Genomic DNA, 19,538 nt, shown 5'->3' on the forward strand with positions numbered 1-19,538 from the left:
GTTTCTGAATGACCACATCTATGTTTTCATTGGAGACCAGGTCTTCAAAGAAACCATCAGAATTTCTATTGGTACCAATTTCGCCCTTGTATCTGCAAACGTATTTTTGTATTCATTTGAAGCAGGATTTATTCAAAATATTACACATACATTTTATAAGAACAAAATACTTGCTGTGGCCTTCAATTAGACATTTGGATTAATATTGACGAAGAATTATCAATTAACAAAAGGTATTTTAATTCATATGACGACACGATTTATTTCAGTGAGATTGAAATAAAAGATAATATAGAGTCGAACACAGCTATTTCATTTTTGGATATATAACTAGAAAAGACTTTAATAGTAACATTTCTTAAAATTATGAACATTGCTTCATCTTCCTTTACATGTACTTAATTTGTTGTAATCTACCCTTATCATTGGTATATTGTGGTTACATCTCTAAAACGAGTTAAGTTATTGACAAACGAATTGATAAAACAAGAATATCTGCAGTCTCGTTTATAGTCATCATTTGGTAAGTTCTACGGTCAATAAAACGACCTCATCTGCAGATACAATATCTATCACTGAGTCAATATTTGACGTTTATTATTCTGATTGTTTTGAAAATTATTGTAAATGGTTTTCTAACTACAAAGCTTTACGATAAATGTGATGACTTTAATTTTTCAATTCTGTTTAGTTATGTTTAATGACTTTTTACCTCGAATACTGCTCGTTACATGAATTTCCACATACTTCATTCCTGATCATTACATGTAGCACATGGTAGATATGATAGATATGAACGGTTGACAGGGGATCCTTAACACTTCAAGGCACCTGATCACACATGTGATATCTTAGTGGCCCGTTTTGCTTTGCTCCTGATTTGTATTGTTTGAATGGATCTTTGATCTTGAATACTGTTCAATACCTCTATATTTCATTATCGGATGAATGCTTATATTTTGAGGGCTAATTACACACACAGTTTCCTTTACCGATACGGAGTACAATAGCCATGTAACATATGCTCACAAGCGAATCATGACTACGTGTAGGCTTATACAGGGTACATGTACTCGAAAAAACGACAGAATAAAAGAATATGGCGTACACATTCTTTTCATGAGACTTGCTTAGCTTCAACTTAAAAATAATTAGTGGTAATATGTGGGTATTTTTTCGTTTTTCTAGGTTCAGAAAACAGGTATTTGATATATACGACAAAGAGAATATAAGGAAGTTTCTTGTAGACAAAAAAGCCATACTTAAACTCATTATTGACTATACTTGCTTACTTAGATTTCTTGAACTGCATTATTTGGTAAAGAAATTGCAAGAATCAATTAAATCATCATTTAAAAGGTTTTATCAATAATATATTTAACAACATATTTAAAAAAAAATTGTAAGAAATGAGCATTTTATAATGAATAACAGAACGTAATTTTTTTTATTTCCTTATCACGATATGATAGAAATATATTCTATAAACGAGTCAAAGAGGAGCATCAGTAAAACAAACATTTTCTTTAACAGTTTGACGCCGGAAAGTTCCACGCACGATTAAATAAGCGTTCGTGAAGAGTATCGAGAAATGAAATGTTCATTCTATCAAAAAAGAATATTGTTTACAACTTTTTGAAATGTGAAGTTAATAATAACTAAAAACAATGACAGATCTCTGGGTCCTTTCCGATTGTGCCAAGTACAACTTACTGATGGTTTTCAAATAAATGAAGATTGTAATTTTATGGGTTTTTTTTAAAAATAAGATCCTTAGAAGACTTTGCTTGTTACTGAAAACATGTATTAGTACTGTCGATGGATTATTCAATGCCATGGTATATCTTGCCCTAAAGATAAAATATATAGACGAAATACTATTCTTGGAAGTAAAACATCTGCAACTTAAACTTATTTAAACGTAAATAAACCTTGTGTAAATGACCATACTTTAACAGATCTATTACATACATGTACTACAACGTCAATATATCACCTATCAACTGCTTCTATTGATATGATAAATAAGTTTACATATCACACTCGGTTTCCTTATCTTTAAGCTTGGAATAATGACGTTGATGTAATATTAAAAAACGTTTCTGCTAAAAATAAATCTTCATTATGTATTGAGGTAATTATAAATTAGGTTGTTGAAAAAAAAAAAGTTAATTTGTTATCTCGTCTCGAATGAAATTAACATCGTCCGAATTAGAACAGTGTCAACATCTTTTATATAAAATGTTACTACTGTATCAAGCAGCATATTTATTTCTGATTCAAATGCTCAGCCTTGAGTTTCTTTCCTCTTTATTCTAGTCAAATGTTATATTCTACTAGTATAATAACTTTTTAAGAGTTATATATTTTAACTTAATTCTGAAAATACCAGTTCACAATAAATATAAAAGGAAATAAAGGTACATATATCTATAAATGTATTTAAAAATGCTTAATAATCACGATACATATTTGCGATTGAAGTACAAACAAATAAATAGAACGAGTCCTAAAAACTAACATGAATTCAGATCTCATCAACAAGCTGATATAATGACTTCCTTCTAATATTTTTCAATCCCTGTGCAAGTGCGTCGTAGAGAAAGATGTACTGCGCCTATAATTTTGATAAAAAAATATATTAATTAAAATAACTTTTCATTCTTATTTCAATACTTAAGACGGAAGAAAAAAAGATTAAATATAAAGCATGCATATACAACTAAAAATGTTAGCATCTTCTAAACATACATGAATCTCATCGTAGTTGTATAGAGTGTGCCATTTGCTGTCTGAGTGTGGAGAGATAGTTAACAATATACACACTCCTCTTTGAACCCCTTACAGAATCAACCGTGAATCTCACCTTAGTTTGTATTGAATGTGCCCTTTGCTGTCTGAGTTTGGAGACACAGTTGATGATGTCCACACTTTCCATTGTAGATCCTTCTTCCAACAAATAATCCAGAGCAATAAATGTACCAGTCCTACCTATACCCGCGCTGTGAAGTAAATATAACATCATGAATTACGTCATAACTGTTTTTTATGAGAGAGAAAACATGTTACTTGTCTTATAGCACTGAACACAGCTAAAAGAGCATTTTATGATATGCTGCAATTTCAAAATGTGACAAACGTAAGCCCCGTTGAAATAACACATTACACATATGATTGAACAAATGTTTTCACCTGCAAACTTTGAACCTGAATTTATTTTAGCGCATTTGAGCAAGAGATAAGTAGGATTTCTACCCCTGGTACATAATTTACATCCAGCTGGACAAGGTGCGAATTAATTTTTTATATGACTTACATGTACTCTTCTACTGGTGTATCTTTAGTCATGTGAAATGGTAAAAATAAGCGAATTATATAAATTCTGAAATTGTCCATAAAATAGAGCATTATAATTATCGATTTCATTGAAGAATGCGTTTGCATCATTAACTCCAATCATTATCTTAGGTGGCATTTAAACAAGAAATTGTGATGCTCTTCTTATTGAGTGGGAGCTCCTCTTTGAGCATGGTGGAAACTAGACTCAAATAGCAACTAGCTATAGAAAGCTCCTAAAAAACAATTTACCAAAATACTTAAAACAGCAACTTCGTACTTATGATTTATTTTATATAGTTATATCGTTTAGAAAACCAGTTAATAGTCTGTACTTTTGTCTGACTTGTTTTTAATGTATCATTTTTTTTATTCGCAATGATTGCTCTCCTTACCTACAATGGACAATTATTGGACCATCAGCTTCCGGTCGGCCATTTTTCACAAGGTCCCGGAAACAAAGAAGACTTTCAACATCGGACGGAACTCCACAATCGGGCCAGCCGGTGAAGTGAAACTGGGTCACTTTCTTAGCAACATCGTTCTCCAAAGACAATGCATGTTTTTTAATTAAAAAAATGGTCGGATATTCTTAATTCGAATAAAGTATTCAAATCCGTTATACTGAACATTTAGGTTGCAGGTGATACAATATATTTATACGCTTTTACATATATATTTAAAAAAGCAATTTGTTGCACCTTTCATTTTAATTAGCAACTGTGTATATTTAGAATATAATTATGCTTGTATTATATGAATTTAAGAAGATATTTATTGTTTTAATTCTTACTGGATTCTTATCCTCACTCTTGGCCTGCTGCACAACCAGATGTCTAATCGTATATTTTTCATAAATGTCCTGTGATTCCAATCGAATAACAAGATCACCAAACGTATCTTCTTCCTCAGGCCAATATTTTAGGCATTTCATCTATAAGATAAATACCTGGTATGCTTCTTTTACATGGTACTCCCTATATTGTTGAATCATTTAAACCTTTCATTTAGAACATTATCATTGCTTTTCATGCACGTTTTCACTACGATGTAATTTTCAATGAATGAAGTAACCTAAAAGTTGTAACCCAAGCTTGTAAAATTGTGATTTGGATAAAAAGCAGAATTTAAACCAAAGAAATCAATTTTATCCAATTTATCACCATTTTCTTTATGGAATTCAATATAATAATAGCTTACATGATCGCCTTCAAACAAATTTGTCAGCATCACAATTCTGGAGCTGTTTTCCTGCCACGTCATCCTCCAGAAATCCACCAATGTTGCGGGAGTAAATGGTCCTATATAACAAGTAGTCTATAGTAGTTTATAGATTTATAACCAATGTTGTGGGAGTAAATGGTCCTATATAACATGTACTCTTAAGTAGTTTTCAGAAATCCACCAATTGTGGGAGTAAATGGTCCTATGCAACTAGTATTCTATAGTAGTTTACAAATTTATAAGGAATTATGATACATTCTGTTCTCAGGTAGTGAAAGGTCTTTGAATAAATAAAATCCTTCCTGCTTGTATTCATAAATTTCTTTTGATATGCAAGAATTGTAAATTAAGACGGTTAATGACGTTTGTATAACCATGATCACCGGAAGCAGAGTTGGGAATAGATGCTTAAGAGGAGTAATTCCCTTTCGACCAATTACTGGTTAATTTAGCTGTTAAGGGGGCCGACTGTAGTTTCCATTGCGCAATATATCGCGCGTCATATTGAAATGAAGCGTATTTACCGTTTCAAAGCAACTTTTTTCGTTTAGTTAATAAAAGTAAACAAAATTAAGAAATTATAGGTTTAAAAAATAACTACAATTTTATATAACTGATTTTTAAACCAATTTTGCAATTGATAGGTAGTTTGACGTCGTTACAGTGTGTTTTTGACGTTATGAAAAACTGAAGCTCTTAAAGAAATGGGTAATAAAAATGCTATTAAAGAAAAAGCAATAAACATACGCTCTTAAAAACAAAACATAGAAATTTGAGAATATCTCCATAATTTTTATTACGTTTTCATATAAATCCTAATCGTCTGTCATATTTTGTAGTACTCTATAAAAAAGGGAAAATTCGTTAATTTTTGGCATTTTGAGATGCCTCCTTTGGTAACAAGACGGTAGAATTTTGAGTTTCTTACATATAATGTACAATATAGTATTCCTCATCATATATTACAGTTTGAACAAAAAGACTATCGAAGTATTTGGATAATTTGCTTTAAAGTGCCAGAAAATGGCATTTTGCTATGCAATCATATAGTAAATGTACCTGTATTTTGAGACGGTCCCTTATAAATACCTGTACTGTAGATTTTCCCCAAACTTGACAGGTTCACTTGAGTCAATGTGAGTTATATATAGTATAAAAATAAAGAGTTTTGTTATTGTAGTTTTCACGAAATAAAACCCCAGTCGGCCCCCTAAAATCCCTTTGTCCTCTGTAGCCAGTATATCATGCAAATATGAAACAAATGTGGTAGACTTTGTGGTGTCATTTGTTGAAAGTTAACTGAGATATATCTAGTGGATATATAAAAAAATAATCATTGTTAATTTATCAAAGGTTGTCTTCTTTATATCTGAATGTCGAGTTGAAGGTCAGAGCATGTGTTTACCCCTTCTCATGCAAAGGTTTTTGAATATTTTCTGCTTCAGAGAAATATAAAAGCAGGTAATTTTGTTATTAACCAACCAAAAGATGTGAAGATGTGAATATATCTTGATATTTACCTTGTGCTGCAATATAGGTAGGATCTCCATTGATACCCTATAAAAAAATTAAAATAAAGAGAGTTTTTGTCTATCTGGCATGTTTATAATCGTAATTAATTTGAAAAAAAAGTGAGGAACATCGATCATTTTGTTATAAACCAACATACAGTACAAATATGTAAACAGGACATGAAATCAGACCTCCTAGACTGAGGTAGGATCAGGTACATACTAGGGGGACCAAGCCATATCTATATTAATATATTTCATATCGATTGTATGGGGGTAAGTTTTACAACGAAAGAAGACTTTCGACCACCTTGATACATAGTGATTATGGCAGCTGTGATTCATTGATGGGGATGCTTCATCCTCCTGGTTTCTGATCCCAGATTTCTTTAGAGTAAGTGTTTTATGTCCAGTTCACAACTAAGTGTTCTATGTACTTTGTTTAAAGATCGACCACTGATGCTTATTTTACTTTCTCATTCAATATATTTGACCTTTTTGTGATATAACAGCACATCAATATTTTGTTGATAATTCTTACATCATTTTTATCATGATATGTTGAAGTGTTTCAACTTTTTAAAAATGTTTTTGAATTCTTTACATAATTTTTAGAACATTGAGAATAAATTTGGACACGGTTCCTGACCTCGACGTAACAGGCATTAATGTAGTCATTTCTTCCTTGTTCTTCGGAAGTGCTAAGTACAATCCTACAAAAGTCATCTACAACGAAAAGAGTATCATTGTAGATAATTCATATTGAACAAAAATTTCCTCATTGCACACTCCATCATTTAAAAGTTTTTTTTTTTAAATAATGTTTATATTTTATTTTTTTTTAACCTTGTAAGCTATGTTAATGTTAGAAAGATAAGATGACACAGACTTGTAACTTACAAGGATATACATATCTATAGCGGTTTTTACAGATGTTCTCTTTCTTTACAGCTTCTGTATAAAGTTCCATTAGTCCAGTCGGAATTTTCTGAAATGATTCAACAAATTGCCGATACTCACAAAAATTTAAATCCATTCAAAATCTTTCATTTCTAAACAATAAAAAAATGAATTGGTTTAGTTGAAATTATTTTAAACAAAAACTTGATTTCCTGTCACAAAAAAAGATTTTAACTTTACCGCAAATTCTTCTTCTTCAAAGATGTTGTTTTCTCGTCTGATGCTGTGGTACTCGATAAACTTGTCCATTGGGATCATATGAGCTATGGTATTAGTATATTCCACATCCAGTCTTTGAATTTCATCAAGAACAATGTCGTCTGCCTGAGTTATTTCTTCCAGAAATATTGTGTTGGCTTCGTTTCCTAGAATGTTCTGTGGTACAGCAAGATTTAGTGGCTGTTCTTCCCGAAGTCTATGTTTCGTTTTTTCTTCTAATATGTTAGCGGTCTCTGTTTTTCTTAATACTTTCAGCCTGTTTTAATGATTTAAAATAACTCTATTTATAAAGACTACAGATGATTTTTCCATTGAGGTGATTCTAGCAAGAGCTATTCCCCCATGATTGTTATATACATGACTCAGGGTTCTCCACAAGGGGTTTTACCATGGAGTTGCGCCATGGTTAAATTTGTGTGCGCCATGGTTAAATTTGCTGCGCCATGGTTAAAATCCGCGCCCGCCATTAGAATTTAAAACTTGCATTTTCAGAGATGACACCTGCAATATACTATCCGAGTAGTTACTTGTGTTTATACAACGTGGTGTGAAGCCCCCCAAGCGCACGAGGACAGGTAATATTGCTAATTACCCACGGTCAATCAGCTGCGAATGTGTCGTGAAGCATGAGAATTCATAAATTATAGAAGGTCTGTCGGCCAGCTGTTTTAACAGTATGAGTAGTTATCTACTATATAAACTACTCTGTTTTTTTTTTTGTATTACACGTTTTTTTGTTGAATTCTAACTGTGTTCAGTTCACTACATAATAATTAAAAGATTTACAAGAATTCAAAGACATAATCAGCTGATAGTGACGATGTCTCGTCGTAGACACGCATCCGAGCCAGGACAGTCGAAACTAAATAGTTTTTTTTAACGTCGGCAATCTTGATGATATTAGCCCAAAAATACTATGTAAAAAATTCGTATTCCTCTGTATTTAATCAATTTTCCATGCTATGTTTTTTAAGCTTTACCTTTATTATCGTTTTCGATAAAATCTGCATAGGACCTTAGTGTCAATCGCCGTTTTATTTTTTGAATTACTTCCCATTGTTATGAGACGTCGCGTGGCGCTATTTTTAGCACTGGGGCACGTGGAGAAGTAAACAAAACTTGGTGAAAAACGCATTATCTAGAAAAATAGAATGCTTAGAAAAAAAGGACACTTGTCCAATTGTTCCTTCGTGTGTTTACTTAAAAAAATACTACCCATTCATCAGTTTTAGTCATATTTAAACAAAACATTTCATACAACGAGCTACAACAATTCTTACAAGTATCAATTTCTGAATAATATTGCCCTGGTTAATGTATCAACATTTTTTTTTAATTCCTTCGGAAGATTACTACAGTTTTGGGCAAATTCTGGTAGATTTGTGAAGTACAATACAGGATAAATCCTTTTCAATTTTAATTCTTATTTTTTAAACTTTAAACAGAGTTTCAAATAGTTATTCCTTTGTTTTGTGTTGCAATGGTAAAGTTTACAAGTTGTAAAACCATGCAGTCATTGATTAATGAAGATTAGGAAGTCTAACGCGCATTCGTGTTTTCGGTCACATTTTGTCTTCACGCAGCTTCCTCCATGGTTAAATTTTCAAATGTGGAGAACCCTGATCATGTTTATTGTAGGTCAAAATTCTCATATCCCTTCATCATTCAACCAAGTTCAAATATATTTCTGACATGTATGATAAAGCTTCCCCTTCAAATAAAAAAAACATAGATTATAATTTTCATAAATAGTTCTCTCATTAAATAATAGCACATTTTGGATCAGACTTCCGGCTCTTTGCAAAATATTGAAAATCATCTTAAACATTTGGCCTTTTTAAAAAAATTAAATCCTTTTTCTTTCGGATTTCATGCATTACACATTATTCAGTAGTATAAAGCATTTTTTTACGAAAGTAATTTTGGAAATGAATACCTTTTTATTAGAAGAAGAATAAGCAGCAGCACGAATATTATCATTCCAAACAACACTGGCAATAAATGGTCGTTAGTTTCTAATATATTGTCACTTTCGTTTCTCCCATTTTCTAACATCATTTCATTTTGTGGCCACGATAAATCTGAAACTTTATGATATATCACTTCATTTGCTGTAATAAATGAAAAAAATAATGCTTTTGGAATTTACAGAGAAGGATTTAATGTAACAAATAAAAATTGGTTACAAAATGTTGTTTATTTAAAATAAAACATTATTTGCATTGTGAAAAATATTAACTAATGACATACATAAAGAGGGCAAGTTATCATGTTATGGTAGACTTGATCACGTACTTACAGATCAGTATTTACATTAAATAAGATCAATGTTTAGAAATGATCTTTTGTGCTTATTTTTACATTCACAATTGCAATAAATATTTAAGTACTACCGGTATATTTCTAAAGCATAGAAATGAATTAAGGTTTTCAAACTTCGTTGGTATACATACATGTATACTGGGATGAACACTATGTTTTTGAGGTCTGTGTTTGATCTGCTCTAATTTTGTATTGTTTAGTGGACTTTTGAACATGAATACTATTTCGTTATCTCCATATATTTATTGCGATTAGTTAAATTAGTTTGAAATCAATCCGCAAGTGTGCCCAATCTATAGCATAATTTTTTTTTTACATTTCACTTGATAAAGAAATTTTTATATGTGAAGAGTGTAAGTGTATACGGAATAGTTCATCGTGATATGGGAAGCCACACTTAACATTTTTATTTCCATGAATTAAATCTATTGAGATAACGAACAGTAATCAAGATCAAAAGTCCATAAAACAATATAAAATAGGAGGAAAGCAAACACGGACCGAAACATCAGAGGTGGGATCAGGTGCCATGGAGGAGTAAACATCCCCTGCCGACCGGTCACACAGCGTCGTGAGCTCCTTGTCATGATAGGTAAATAACGGAATATTCATCGACAAGCCAATGTATACAAAAAGAGGCCGCGAATTATAGTTAGTATACAGTATTGAATTTTGCTCCATAATGAAGAAATTAAATGTAATGGAAAAAGAAGGAGTACCTGTCTTTCATTTTTTTTTCTCATGAAAATTAAAACTAAGATTAAACATAATCAGTTTAGTATAAAAGCAAAGTTTCATACCTTTCAATAAAACCTTTGGCATTCCATCATAACTCATACTATTTTCGGTGAATGTGTATTTATTTTCTTCGGTAATACTTTCTTCTTCGCATTGTTCACCAACATATCCAGCTTCACACTCGTTACATATCCGAGTACTGTTACATTGGAAACAATTTCTTATTGAGTCTTTGCATCTATAGCAGTGTGGAGGTTGAAAAAATCCAGGTTTACATTTTGTGCAATACCCCATTCTTTTATCGCATTCTCCTGCACATCTTTCGCAGATTTGACAGTTTCCATTTCTAATGTCACAATTTGAACAGTTTTCTGGACACTCTAATTTACAGGTTTCACCGTATCTAAACGAAGGACATACTAAACATGTTCCATTTGCAGCATCACAAGAAGAACATCCTCTGCATTTCAGACAGGAAAACCCAAAATATCCGTAAGGACAATCTGTAAAGACACGAGAAGTAGCAATGGAAAATTTGAATCACAATATGTTTGGAATGCAAGTTAAATTAAGAAATATAATAACTATCGTAATCATTTTGTCAATAAAATATAGCATTTTATATTCATAGATTTATAATCCGTGCAATGATCAAAGCATAATTCATAATTATACCCAATAGGCCAACTTCATACAGCCGTAATACTCCATTGTCTGTGCGGGTTATAACCAAAAAATCACCCTCTTGTTGTCGATGGCAACATCTCGTTACATTGTGAATATGTTCATCGCCTACTAACTTAAAACTATCACACAGATATTCCGAATCATAGTGTTTTGAAACAACAGTTATCCTGAAAGACCCTAAAAATTGAAATTAACCTCATTTTAAGTAGAAGACACAAATGAAAGAGAACAATTCTTAAATAATGAAATTAATTAAAATATGTTGAATTTAAAGTATGATTCAATTAGAAATCGTTATCTCTCTAATCAAAGCTAATTGTTTTGTTTATTTATTTTGTAAGGGTCAGCATATTCTCACTGCATAACCAAGTATTTCTGGCACATTATACAGAATGTAAAAAATACATTTTACCCCCTCTAGAAGTCATCGTAAAACAGGATATATCGATCTTGTTCAAAAAAAGTATTTTCAGGGAATTTTCAACTCCGTTTCTTTTCTCATAATACGCATTAAAGTTGCCAAACGCAGACTCATAAGAAGTATAATCATTTGTGTTGTTTTCTCGCATAGAAGATTGAAACACAGAGGTATACTTCGAACTCATCAAATCTGAAATTGATGAAACATAAAAATGCAACATTTTAAAAATGTACCGTGTCTCTTTTTTAACAAACTTTTTTCACACAAACCAGTTGGAGAGAGAGAGAGAGAGAGAGAGAGAGAGAGAGAGAGAGAGAGAGAGAGAGAGGGAGAGAGAGAGAGGGAGGAATATCATATCGAACAGTCGAATTGAGAAAAAATGTGCATTGATTAAACGTAAGTTTAAGTTTACAATATACATAACTACACACCTAGAGAATAAAGGCATAAGATGAATATCACAATCCACATCTTTTCAAATTTGACAGTGTAATTGCATTTGTAATTTAAACAGCTCTGATCGAGTGTCTGTAATATGGCTGATCGAACGTTTCCTCTATAGAAAATCAAACTAGTTCACCATTTCGCGATCTTCCGTAAATTATTTATAAAATAAAATATCCTTTAATTAGTTTGTATGTAAAATATTTTGATGATTTATTATGAATGTGAAATAGCAAAATCATTAATCTATATCATTGTTTCATCAGCAAAATCATGGTGTGTAAATGTTGAGGGAAGGCCCGTGGAACAGCTCTACTTGGCTTTGAAAACTGATAAATTATCAGCTGTTTCAGGCAATACACACTTGTAGACGTCATAAGACGACAACCGATATGGTGTAAATAAGCACAGTGAAATAGTTTCAGCTGTGCAGGCTTGACATGTACTTCTTAAAATTTTTGACGTTCGTGATTTATTGGAGAATTATTCCGCGGCTTTTCTTTGATCTCGAAAATAAGTATGGTAGAATTATACATAGAGCATATGCTCTCGACCATCGAATGAACAGAAAAAACATATGTCCAAGCAGTGCCATGGAGTAGTGGGTATGCACTGCCGACCGAACACACACGCAGTTTTTTCGAACGCAAAAATCTAGACACCAAGTGGAATTAGTATCCATGCTTGGAAATTCTGACAGATTGTTGGAATATCTGCCCTGGGGGGCATAAACTTTAACGACTTTTTATCCCAATCTTATTTATCCTGTATTTTTTGATTTAGAAAAAGAGACAGATCAAAAGTCAGATCGTCTATTAGTTTTATGATCCCCAAGTCTGGTCACGAAAACTCCAGATTTTTAGAAGATATTTCACAATTGAAGATTCCATCTTTCTTGTTGGATGTCTAGTTTTAACACATTTCATATCGAAATATATAGTGTTAAGGTGACTAAGTTGTCTCCAATACGCGTTTTTGTCACAGTTGTTATCATATAAAATCATGTGATCTAAAGGTGTTTTTATTTTACAGCTTTATTGTTAACACAAACACATTTTTGAAAAGTAATTGAATTAAACATTATTGCATTAGATACAAGGTTAAATTTAATTCATCAAAGAGATAAAATTGCATCAAATATAATCACTTTCGAATCTCAGTATGTCATGTGAATCGAGAAATGAAAAGTATGAAGTCATAATGCAACAAAACATAGCTTTATAGAGTAAACTTTTGTAGACTCCGTTTTTCTAATCAATATGTAAGGCTTAAAGTGGGTGGTTCTGATCAACAGGTAACCCTTTCTCCTCTTAGACACCTGACCTTGTTTCCTGCTCATTAATGTGTTTTGTTTGATTTTCTAGGACTTCTTTAATTCTGTACACATACTTGAGGGATGGGGCAGGGTTTTGATGTGTAGCTTTTCTTTGTTTTGAACATATTTTAATGACAATGTTTGACACAAATTCCAAAACTTAGGTAGTGTTATTAAAACTTAAAACATTAAATTTGAAATGAAATAAATATTTATTAAAAAGAGGAACATTTCAAATGACACCTTAATAAAATTGTTATTGAAATGAAACATATGGAGATAACGAACAGCATTCAAGATCTAGAGTCCATAAAACAATACAAAATAAGAACAGAGCAAACAAAACATCAGAGGTGGGAGCACGTCCCATGGAGGAGTGAGCATCACCTACTGAACAGTCACACCGGCTGTGTGCTCCTTGTCATGATCAAGAAAAAAAAAATGAAAAAATCCGACTTAAATTCAGTGTACATGTATAAATAATGGACTTACAATTAGTATGCGCTTGACTTAATGATAAATTGGATTTGCTGACAAGGTCATTGTATCGACCATAGACCTTACGAAATGATGATTTTCAACGAGACTGCTGATATCCTGTAGTTATATCAACTTGTTTGTCAATAATTTACCTTGTTTTAGAAATTGTTAATACGTAGGGTATGCTCTTGGCTATCGAATCCATCGAGATATATAAACTCTGTATGCAGGTGATAAAGGTATATATCTGCATAAGTAAGGGAATTTGACGATAGAAAAGTTAATAAAGTCATCACGTTTATCATAGAGATTGGTTGTTGGATTACCATTAAACATCTTTTACAAGTAAAATATACCAATATGAAACAGACGTGTCAGGCTCTGTGGTATCTTTTATCTCAAGCTCACCGGGATATATCATATCGACATAAGAATGGAAATTACCATTATTGATTGACAATACGTCGTCGATATATGTAAATGTCAAGTTGAAGGCCACAGCAAGTATTAGATTTTGCTCAAATTCTGTTTCATATGAATACAAATAGAGCTGTGCTAATAACGGGGCGCAATTGATACCCATGGGAATTTAAATACATCGTTGGAAGACCTTGTCTCCAAAAGCAACATATATAGATATTGTCAATCAGTAACTCAAGCACCTTTTTGATGTCAACTTTAGAGTACTTGTGTGTACAATCAGAATGTTTTTAAAAAAAATAATTTTGCAAATGACCAATGACAAGGTAAGTAAATTATCGAGTTCCATTTTTATCGAAAGCAGCTGCCAATGATAAAAAAAGCCTGGACTTCCATTTATCGTGGGGAATAGTTTTTTATAAAGTTGAAAAGTCGTAAGCTTTTCAGCTGTTGATTTTGGTAAAATCTTGTAATTTCAAATTGTCCAAAAGTTCCTCAAAAGTACATGATCTAACAGAATATACACATCGAGTAATGAGGAAAACACTTCCCATAATGGCAGATGAGCACAAACACATTAAAAAAAGATAAATTTATCATATTTAAAAATACATTGCATATTGATAAAAGCACATAACTTAAAGACAAAAGCACATCACTCAAAGATAAAAGTACATCATATAATGATAAATGCACATCACAAAATGATAAAGGCATGTGCATCGCATAATGACAAATGCGCATCACAAAATGTTAAATGCGCCTCGTACATTAAATTATATTATGTTAAGTTCGTCCGGACTTTCTATATTTTAAACCTATTTTGATTCCATTATTAATTTTTTATTGAATCAGATTTGAAGATAATGCAGTTGAGAGTATTAGCAATCACTTAAAATTACAAAATACGATGAAAACAGAATGCTAAAATTTGCCCGCTGTTTTAATTAAAAAATTTAAACTTTTTATCTGTTTCAAACCTTTTTTGACACTATCTTTAAAGAATCTGGACACAAGTTTCAGAATACGTCGGCCATCTCCATTTCAGTGAAAATTCTGAAGAGAGACGTTAAAAAACAAACACAAAACGTCGGTAGTCCTTTCTTCAAATCATGTTTAGAAACGATATCTATATTTGATATATCCCGGTGTGCTTGAGATTGAAGATACCACAGAGTCTTAAACATCTTATTTGGGTATCATACTTGAAAGAAAAAACTTAATGGTAATCTAACAAGCAAGCTCTATGATAAACGTTATGACTTTAACTTTTCTATCGTCAACTTCCCTTACAAATGCAGAAATATACCTTCAACACCTGCATACGGGGATTATATCTCTCAGTTTATTCAATACACAAGAAAATACTCTACGTATGTAAAATTTCCAAAAGAGGTAAATTATTGATAAACAAGTTGATGAAACAAAAATATGAGCAGTTTCTTTTAAAGTCGTAATTTGTTCTATGGTCGATACAATGACCTTCACAGCAAATAGATTTTTTCATTGAATCAAATGCTGACTGACGTTTTTCATACTAATTTTTAGTCCATTATTTATACACTGAATTGACGACGGGGTTTTCCGTTTTTTCCGATCATGACAAGGAGCACACGGTGGATGCAACCGGTCAGCAGAGGATGCTTTCTCCTCCATGGCACCTGATCCCACTTCTGATGTTTTGGAGGTCCGTATTTGCTCTACTTGTTTGCTTTGTGTTGTTTTATAGACTTTTGAGCTTGAATACTGTTCGTTTTCTCAAAAAAAATTCGTCTAGCATTTAAATTAAAAGAAAAACAGTTCCAGAGAAGATTATACAAATCAAAACAAAGCATTCTCGAATAAATTCGATCTAATTGTACGTATTGCATGATAGCTTCTTCTTATTTTTATAAGTTCAGAAACAAATATTTCTATAAAAAATAGTGTATAAGGTAATTCTTCTGTAGTCAAAATTGTACCGATTTTAAAACCCATTTTTTAATATGTTTACTTGTTTATCAAGAATGAAGAAAGAAATAAAAATATCAATTAATTTTCTCTTAGAGCTGAAATGGTATTTTAATACACAATATCGATAAACTAATAACTTAGAATATATTTACATTTTATAATTAAATATCAAATGACATCTTAATTTCCTTATCACGATTTGATTAAAATATATTTTTCTATGAACATTTGACGGAGTATTGCTAAAACAAACACTTCCTCAAACACCGGAAGCATCAAGCAGGACGAAATGTATTATTCATCAAATATCGTTAACGTTAGAAGATTTATTGCAACGTATCAAAGATTCGATCAATTCAGTTCAAAAAAATATTTTAACATTGTGATAAATTCTCAAGAATGTTCAAAAACATTCTTCTGTAAAATTAATTGTATCTCCAACTTTTAGAGAACCCATTTGTGGTTAATAACCTCAAGTAGTAAAGGAAAAATTCATTTTTTATATTTAGTTGGATCGCCCGCTTGGCGCGATTGTTAGACTTTGTTCTCTAGATTCGCAGAGTAAGAAGCTGATCCTAACGTTGCAGATTCGAATCCACCGCGGGACGTGGAAACAGGTCCCTCCGATGAGACGATATAAACATAGGTTTCATGCCACAAAGGGTTTTGGACGAAAAGATCGAGCCCCCTACTTCTTAATGTCACAGAGGGCCGATTAAAGGTTTAAATTTGCATCCCTCCATCAGGAAGTGGTGGTGTCTCCATATGACTAAATAAAGTAGAAGCAAACTCTTCCAGCTCAATATCCAAATAAACAATAGAGTTTTAGAGAAGATCAAACATTGATCTTTTAAAACATTAGAACTGGGATCAGGTGCCAATTTTCTGTCGGTCGCTCACATTTCCTTGTGTTCCTTGCCATGGTCAGAAAAGAAAGGAAGATTTGTCGACAATTCGGTGCGTACGAGGGGTTATCAAAAAGTTTGTGGACTAGTGCCATAAAATCAAAACCGCTTTAGGGACATAAATGAATTTTAAAATATTTTGTACGCACCATCTCTTCTATATGAAGAAACCGTTCACGGTAGCTCAGTCGGTAGAGCGCTCGCTCCGTGATCGGGAGGTCGTGAGTTCGTATCTCGGCCGCGACTGACCCAGTCGATAAGAATGGGAAGCAACTGTTCCTTCGCCATGCGCTCGGCACTTTGAAGTGAAAGTTGCGGGTCCTTCGTATGAGACCTTAAAAACCGAGGCCCCGTGTCAGCGGCAGGCGTTGGCACGATAAAGATCCCTCACTGCTCAATGGCCCTTAGTGCCGAGTAAAGGTCAAAATTTGAAGCCCTTCACCGGCATACGGTGACGTCTCCATATGAGTGAAAGATTCTCGAGAGAGACGTTAAACAATATACAATCAATCAATCTATATAAAGAATGAACCAAAATCATCAATTTTATTTTTTAATAAATTAGTAATGTTTTTGTTAGGAATGGTTTGTCCACGCGGCGCAACCTCGAATACACCATTTTTGTGACCTATGTGTAACTGAGAAAAACTCTTTTGAAATAAATATTTAACATCTAAAAATCCCATTAATTCATGTATATGTTGGGACACAATTGTTCCATAAAATTTGAAATGTTTACTTAATTCTGAAAGTTCTATGAAATTCTATCGTAAATTTTACATGGCGTGTCCCAACGAATTGGGCCTTGAAAATGACGCCAAAAGGGAAAGTTTTTTCCTTTTCCAACATTCTATAAAATTTGGCACTTGAAAAAACTGGTATAGACCTAAGAAATGTTAAAACTGGTTACGGAGAAATAATATGCATCCGGAGTATTTGTCTTTAAATGTCAAAATAGATTCAGTGAGAAAAGGGATGCAGTTCATATCGATTTGTAGTCAAGGTGTGAAAATTCAATTACGCCAAAAAATGACGTTGAGCATGTGTTGTAGATATTGAACTCCCAAAAGCGAAATATGCCGGCACAATTAAGCAAGGATTTCTCTCAATGTATAAATCCATTTGGAATATTATTCTTTGAAAACCGCTGTTCATGACTTTGTGAAGTCATATAAACAAGGCGGATTTATGTCCTTACTAAGTTCCAGGGAATCTCAACAAAATAAGTGTATGAAATAGAAGAAGCAGACGTTTAAAAAAATAACGTTGTCGGACGTCATGAAACTAAAAGGCAACAGCGCCGGGTGATTATATAATGTCGTTTTTATTTTATAATAATTTTGCAAAAAATAAAGATATTAAGCTAAAATTTTCAATATTTCTTTATTTTTTGATGTTTAATGTTTCATATAAATTTTGAAGGCACAGACTATATAGTACTAATTTTATAGCCTCAGTCCACGAACTTTTTGATAAGCCCTCGTAAATAATGACCTGACAATAAGTATGAAAAGTTCCAGTCAGAATTTGACTTAATGATAATTTGTATTTGCTGACAAGATGAATATATCGACCATAAACTTGCCAAATGAATGTTCTCTTGCGTGAGCATAACAAACAACAAAACAAATGGACCGGGATTGTTGGGCATTCCCTGCAGACCGGTCAGAGTACACCGTATTTTTTCATACATTTTTTTTTTGCAAATTTGAAAAGGGTTACATCGGATAAATCATGGAATTTTACAATTCCATGATGTATCCAATCCTTAGTACAAAACTTAGATTATATCCCAATTTTGGTGAAGGTGAAACTTTTACCTTCAAAATCGATCGTTTACATTAATTTTGTGAAATTGATCATGATCCAAGATTTTTGCAAATTCTGTAGTACAAGCACCATCTTTTTGTATGATACTTTAAGCAGGGACGTAAATGTGAAATATTATACTTTATACTTTAAAAAATTTCAGACCGTCAAATATCTCCAGCTTAAAGTAGACAAATATCCCATATCAAAGGTACAATTGAATAAAGCATAATATGAAATATGTTGGGATTCAATAATAAATAAACTTTGAAATATTAATAAAATTTCCAACAATTAAATGAATTTTAATAACCATTACTTGATTCCTCAACTTCATAGAAATTCTTACAAACAAAAATATATAAAGGCCTCCACTCTATGTTCTCCAAAGCTCCTTTATTTACTTCATACTAGAATTTTAACAGCATTCATACTAAAATATTAACAGCATTGAAGAGAAATCTTCTGGAGTACTGTGGAACGGTATATCGTAGAAATCGTGCAAATAAGGCATAGATAACCCAAATTCGAGAAAAAAAAACTTTTTCGAAAATCTTAATTCTCAAATTTTTTCTTAATTAACTGAAATCAAGACTTTGGACCTTCGAACTCTATGTATGTAATTAGTACATATTGTGTCCCATTATAAGAAGACTCATTTTTGGTATTCATATAAAGCAGAATTTATTCAAAATTTTATACATTGTATATGGGAAGAAGACAACCTTTGATGTGGCTTTTTACTCTACCAGTAGAGAAAGTTAATTTTAAACGTACGAATAATTTTTAAATTG

The 19,538-nt window shown here is 32.2% G+C and overlaps 1 protein-coding gene across 1 annotated transcript; it reads right to left on the reverse strand.

Annotated features, from left to right (window-relative positions):
- Positions 1–1,533: 1,533 nt before the first annotated feature.
- On the reverse strand, positions 1,534–11,924 carry LOC134238860 (receptor-type tyrosine-protein phosphatase kappa-like). Its single transcript, XM_062720965.1, has 14 exons — positions 11,850–11,924; positions 11,410–11,607; positions 10,986–11,174; positions 10,373–10,813; positions 9,187–9,337; positions 7,212–7,506; positions 6,972–7,059; positions 6,721–6,797; positions 6,081–6,117; positions 4,537–4,637; positions 4,130–4,270; positions 3,732–3,880; positions 2,867–3,002; positions 1,534–2,617 (listed from the first exon to the last, which is right to left on the reverse strand). Exons 1-14 carry the CDS (start codon positions 11,887–11,889, stop codon positions 2,528–2,530), a joined length of 2,133 nt encoding a protein of 710 aa, XP_062576949.1. The 5' UTR covers positions 11,890–11,924; the 3' UTR covers positions 1,534–2,527.
- Positions 11,925–19,538: the final 7,614 nt, after the last annotated feature.

This window comes from Saccostrea cucullata, unplaced genomic scaffold (assembly GCF_032062105.1).
Source record: "Saccostrea cucullata isolate Sc308-1 unplaced genomic scaffold, CSIRO_AGI_Scuc_v1 ctg729, whole genome shotgun sequence".
NCBI lineage: Eukaryota > Metazoa > Mollusca > Bivalvia > Ostreida > Ostreidae > Saccostrea > Saccostrea cuccullata.

What these genes read in the sequence shown, in the direction of transcription:
- LOC134238860 (XM_062720965.1), bottom strand. Translation starts at nt 11,889, where the DNA reads ATGTGGATTGTGATATTCATCTTATGCCTTTATTCTCTAG. An exon ending in CTTATGCCTTTATTCTCTAG is followed by an intron (nt 11,608 to 11,849) that starts GTGTGTAGTTAT and finishes CATCAATTTCAG; the next exon opens with ATTTGATGAGTTCGAAGTAT. An exon ending in TTGAAGAAGAAGAATTTGCG is followed by an intron (nt 7,060 to 7,211) that starts GTAAAGTTAAAA and finishes GAATCATTTCAG; the next exon opens with AAAATTCCGACTGGACTAAT.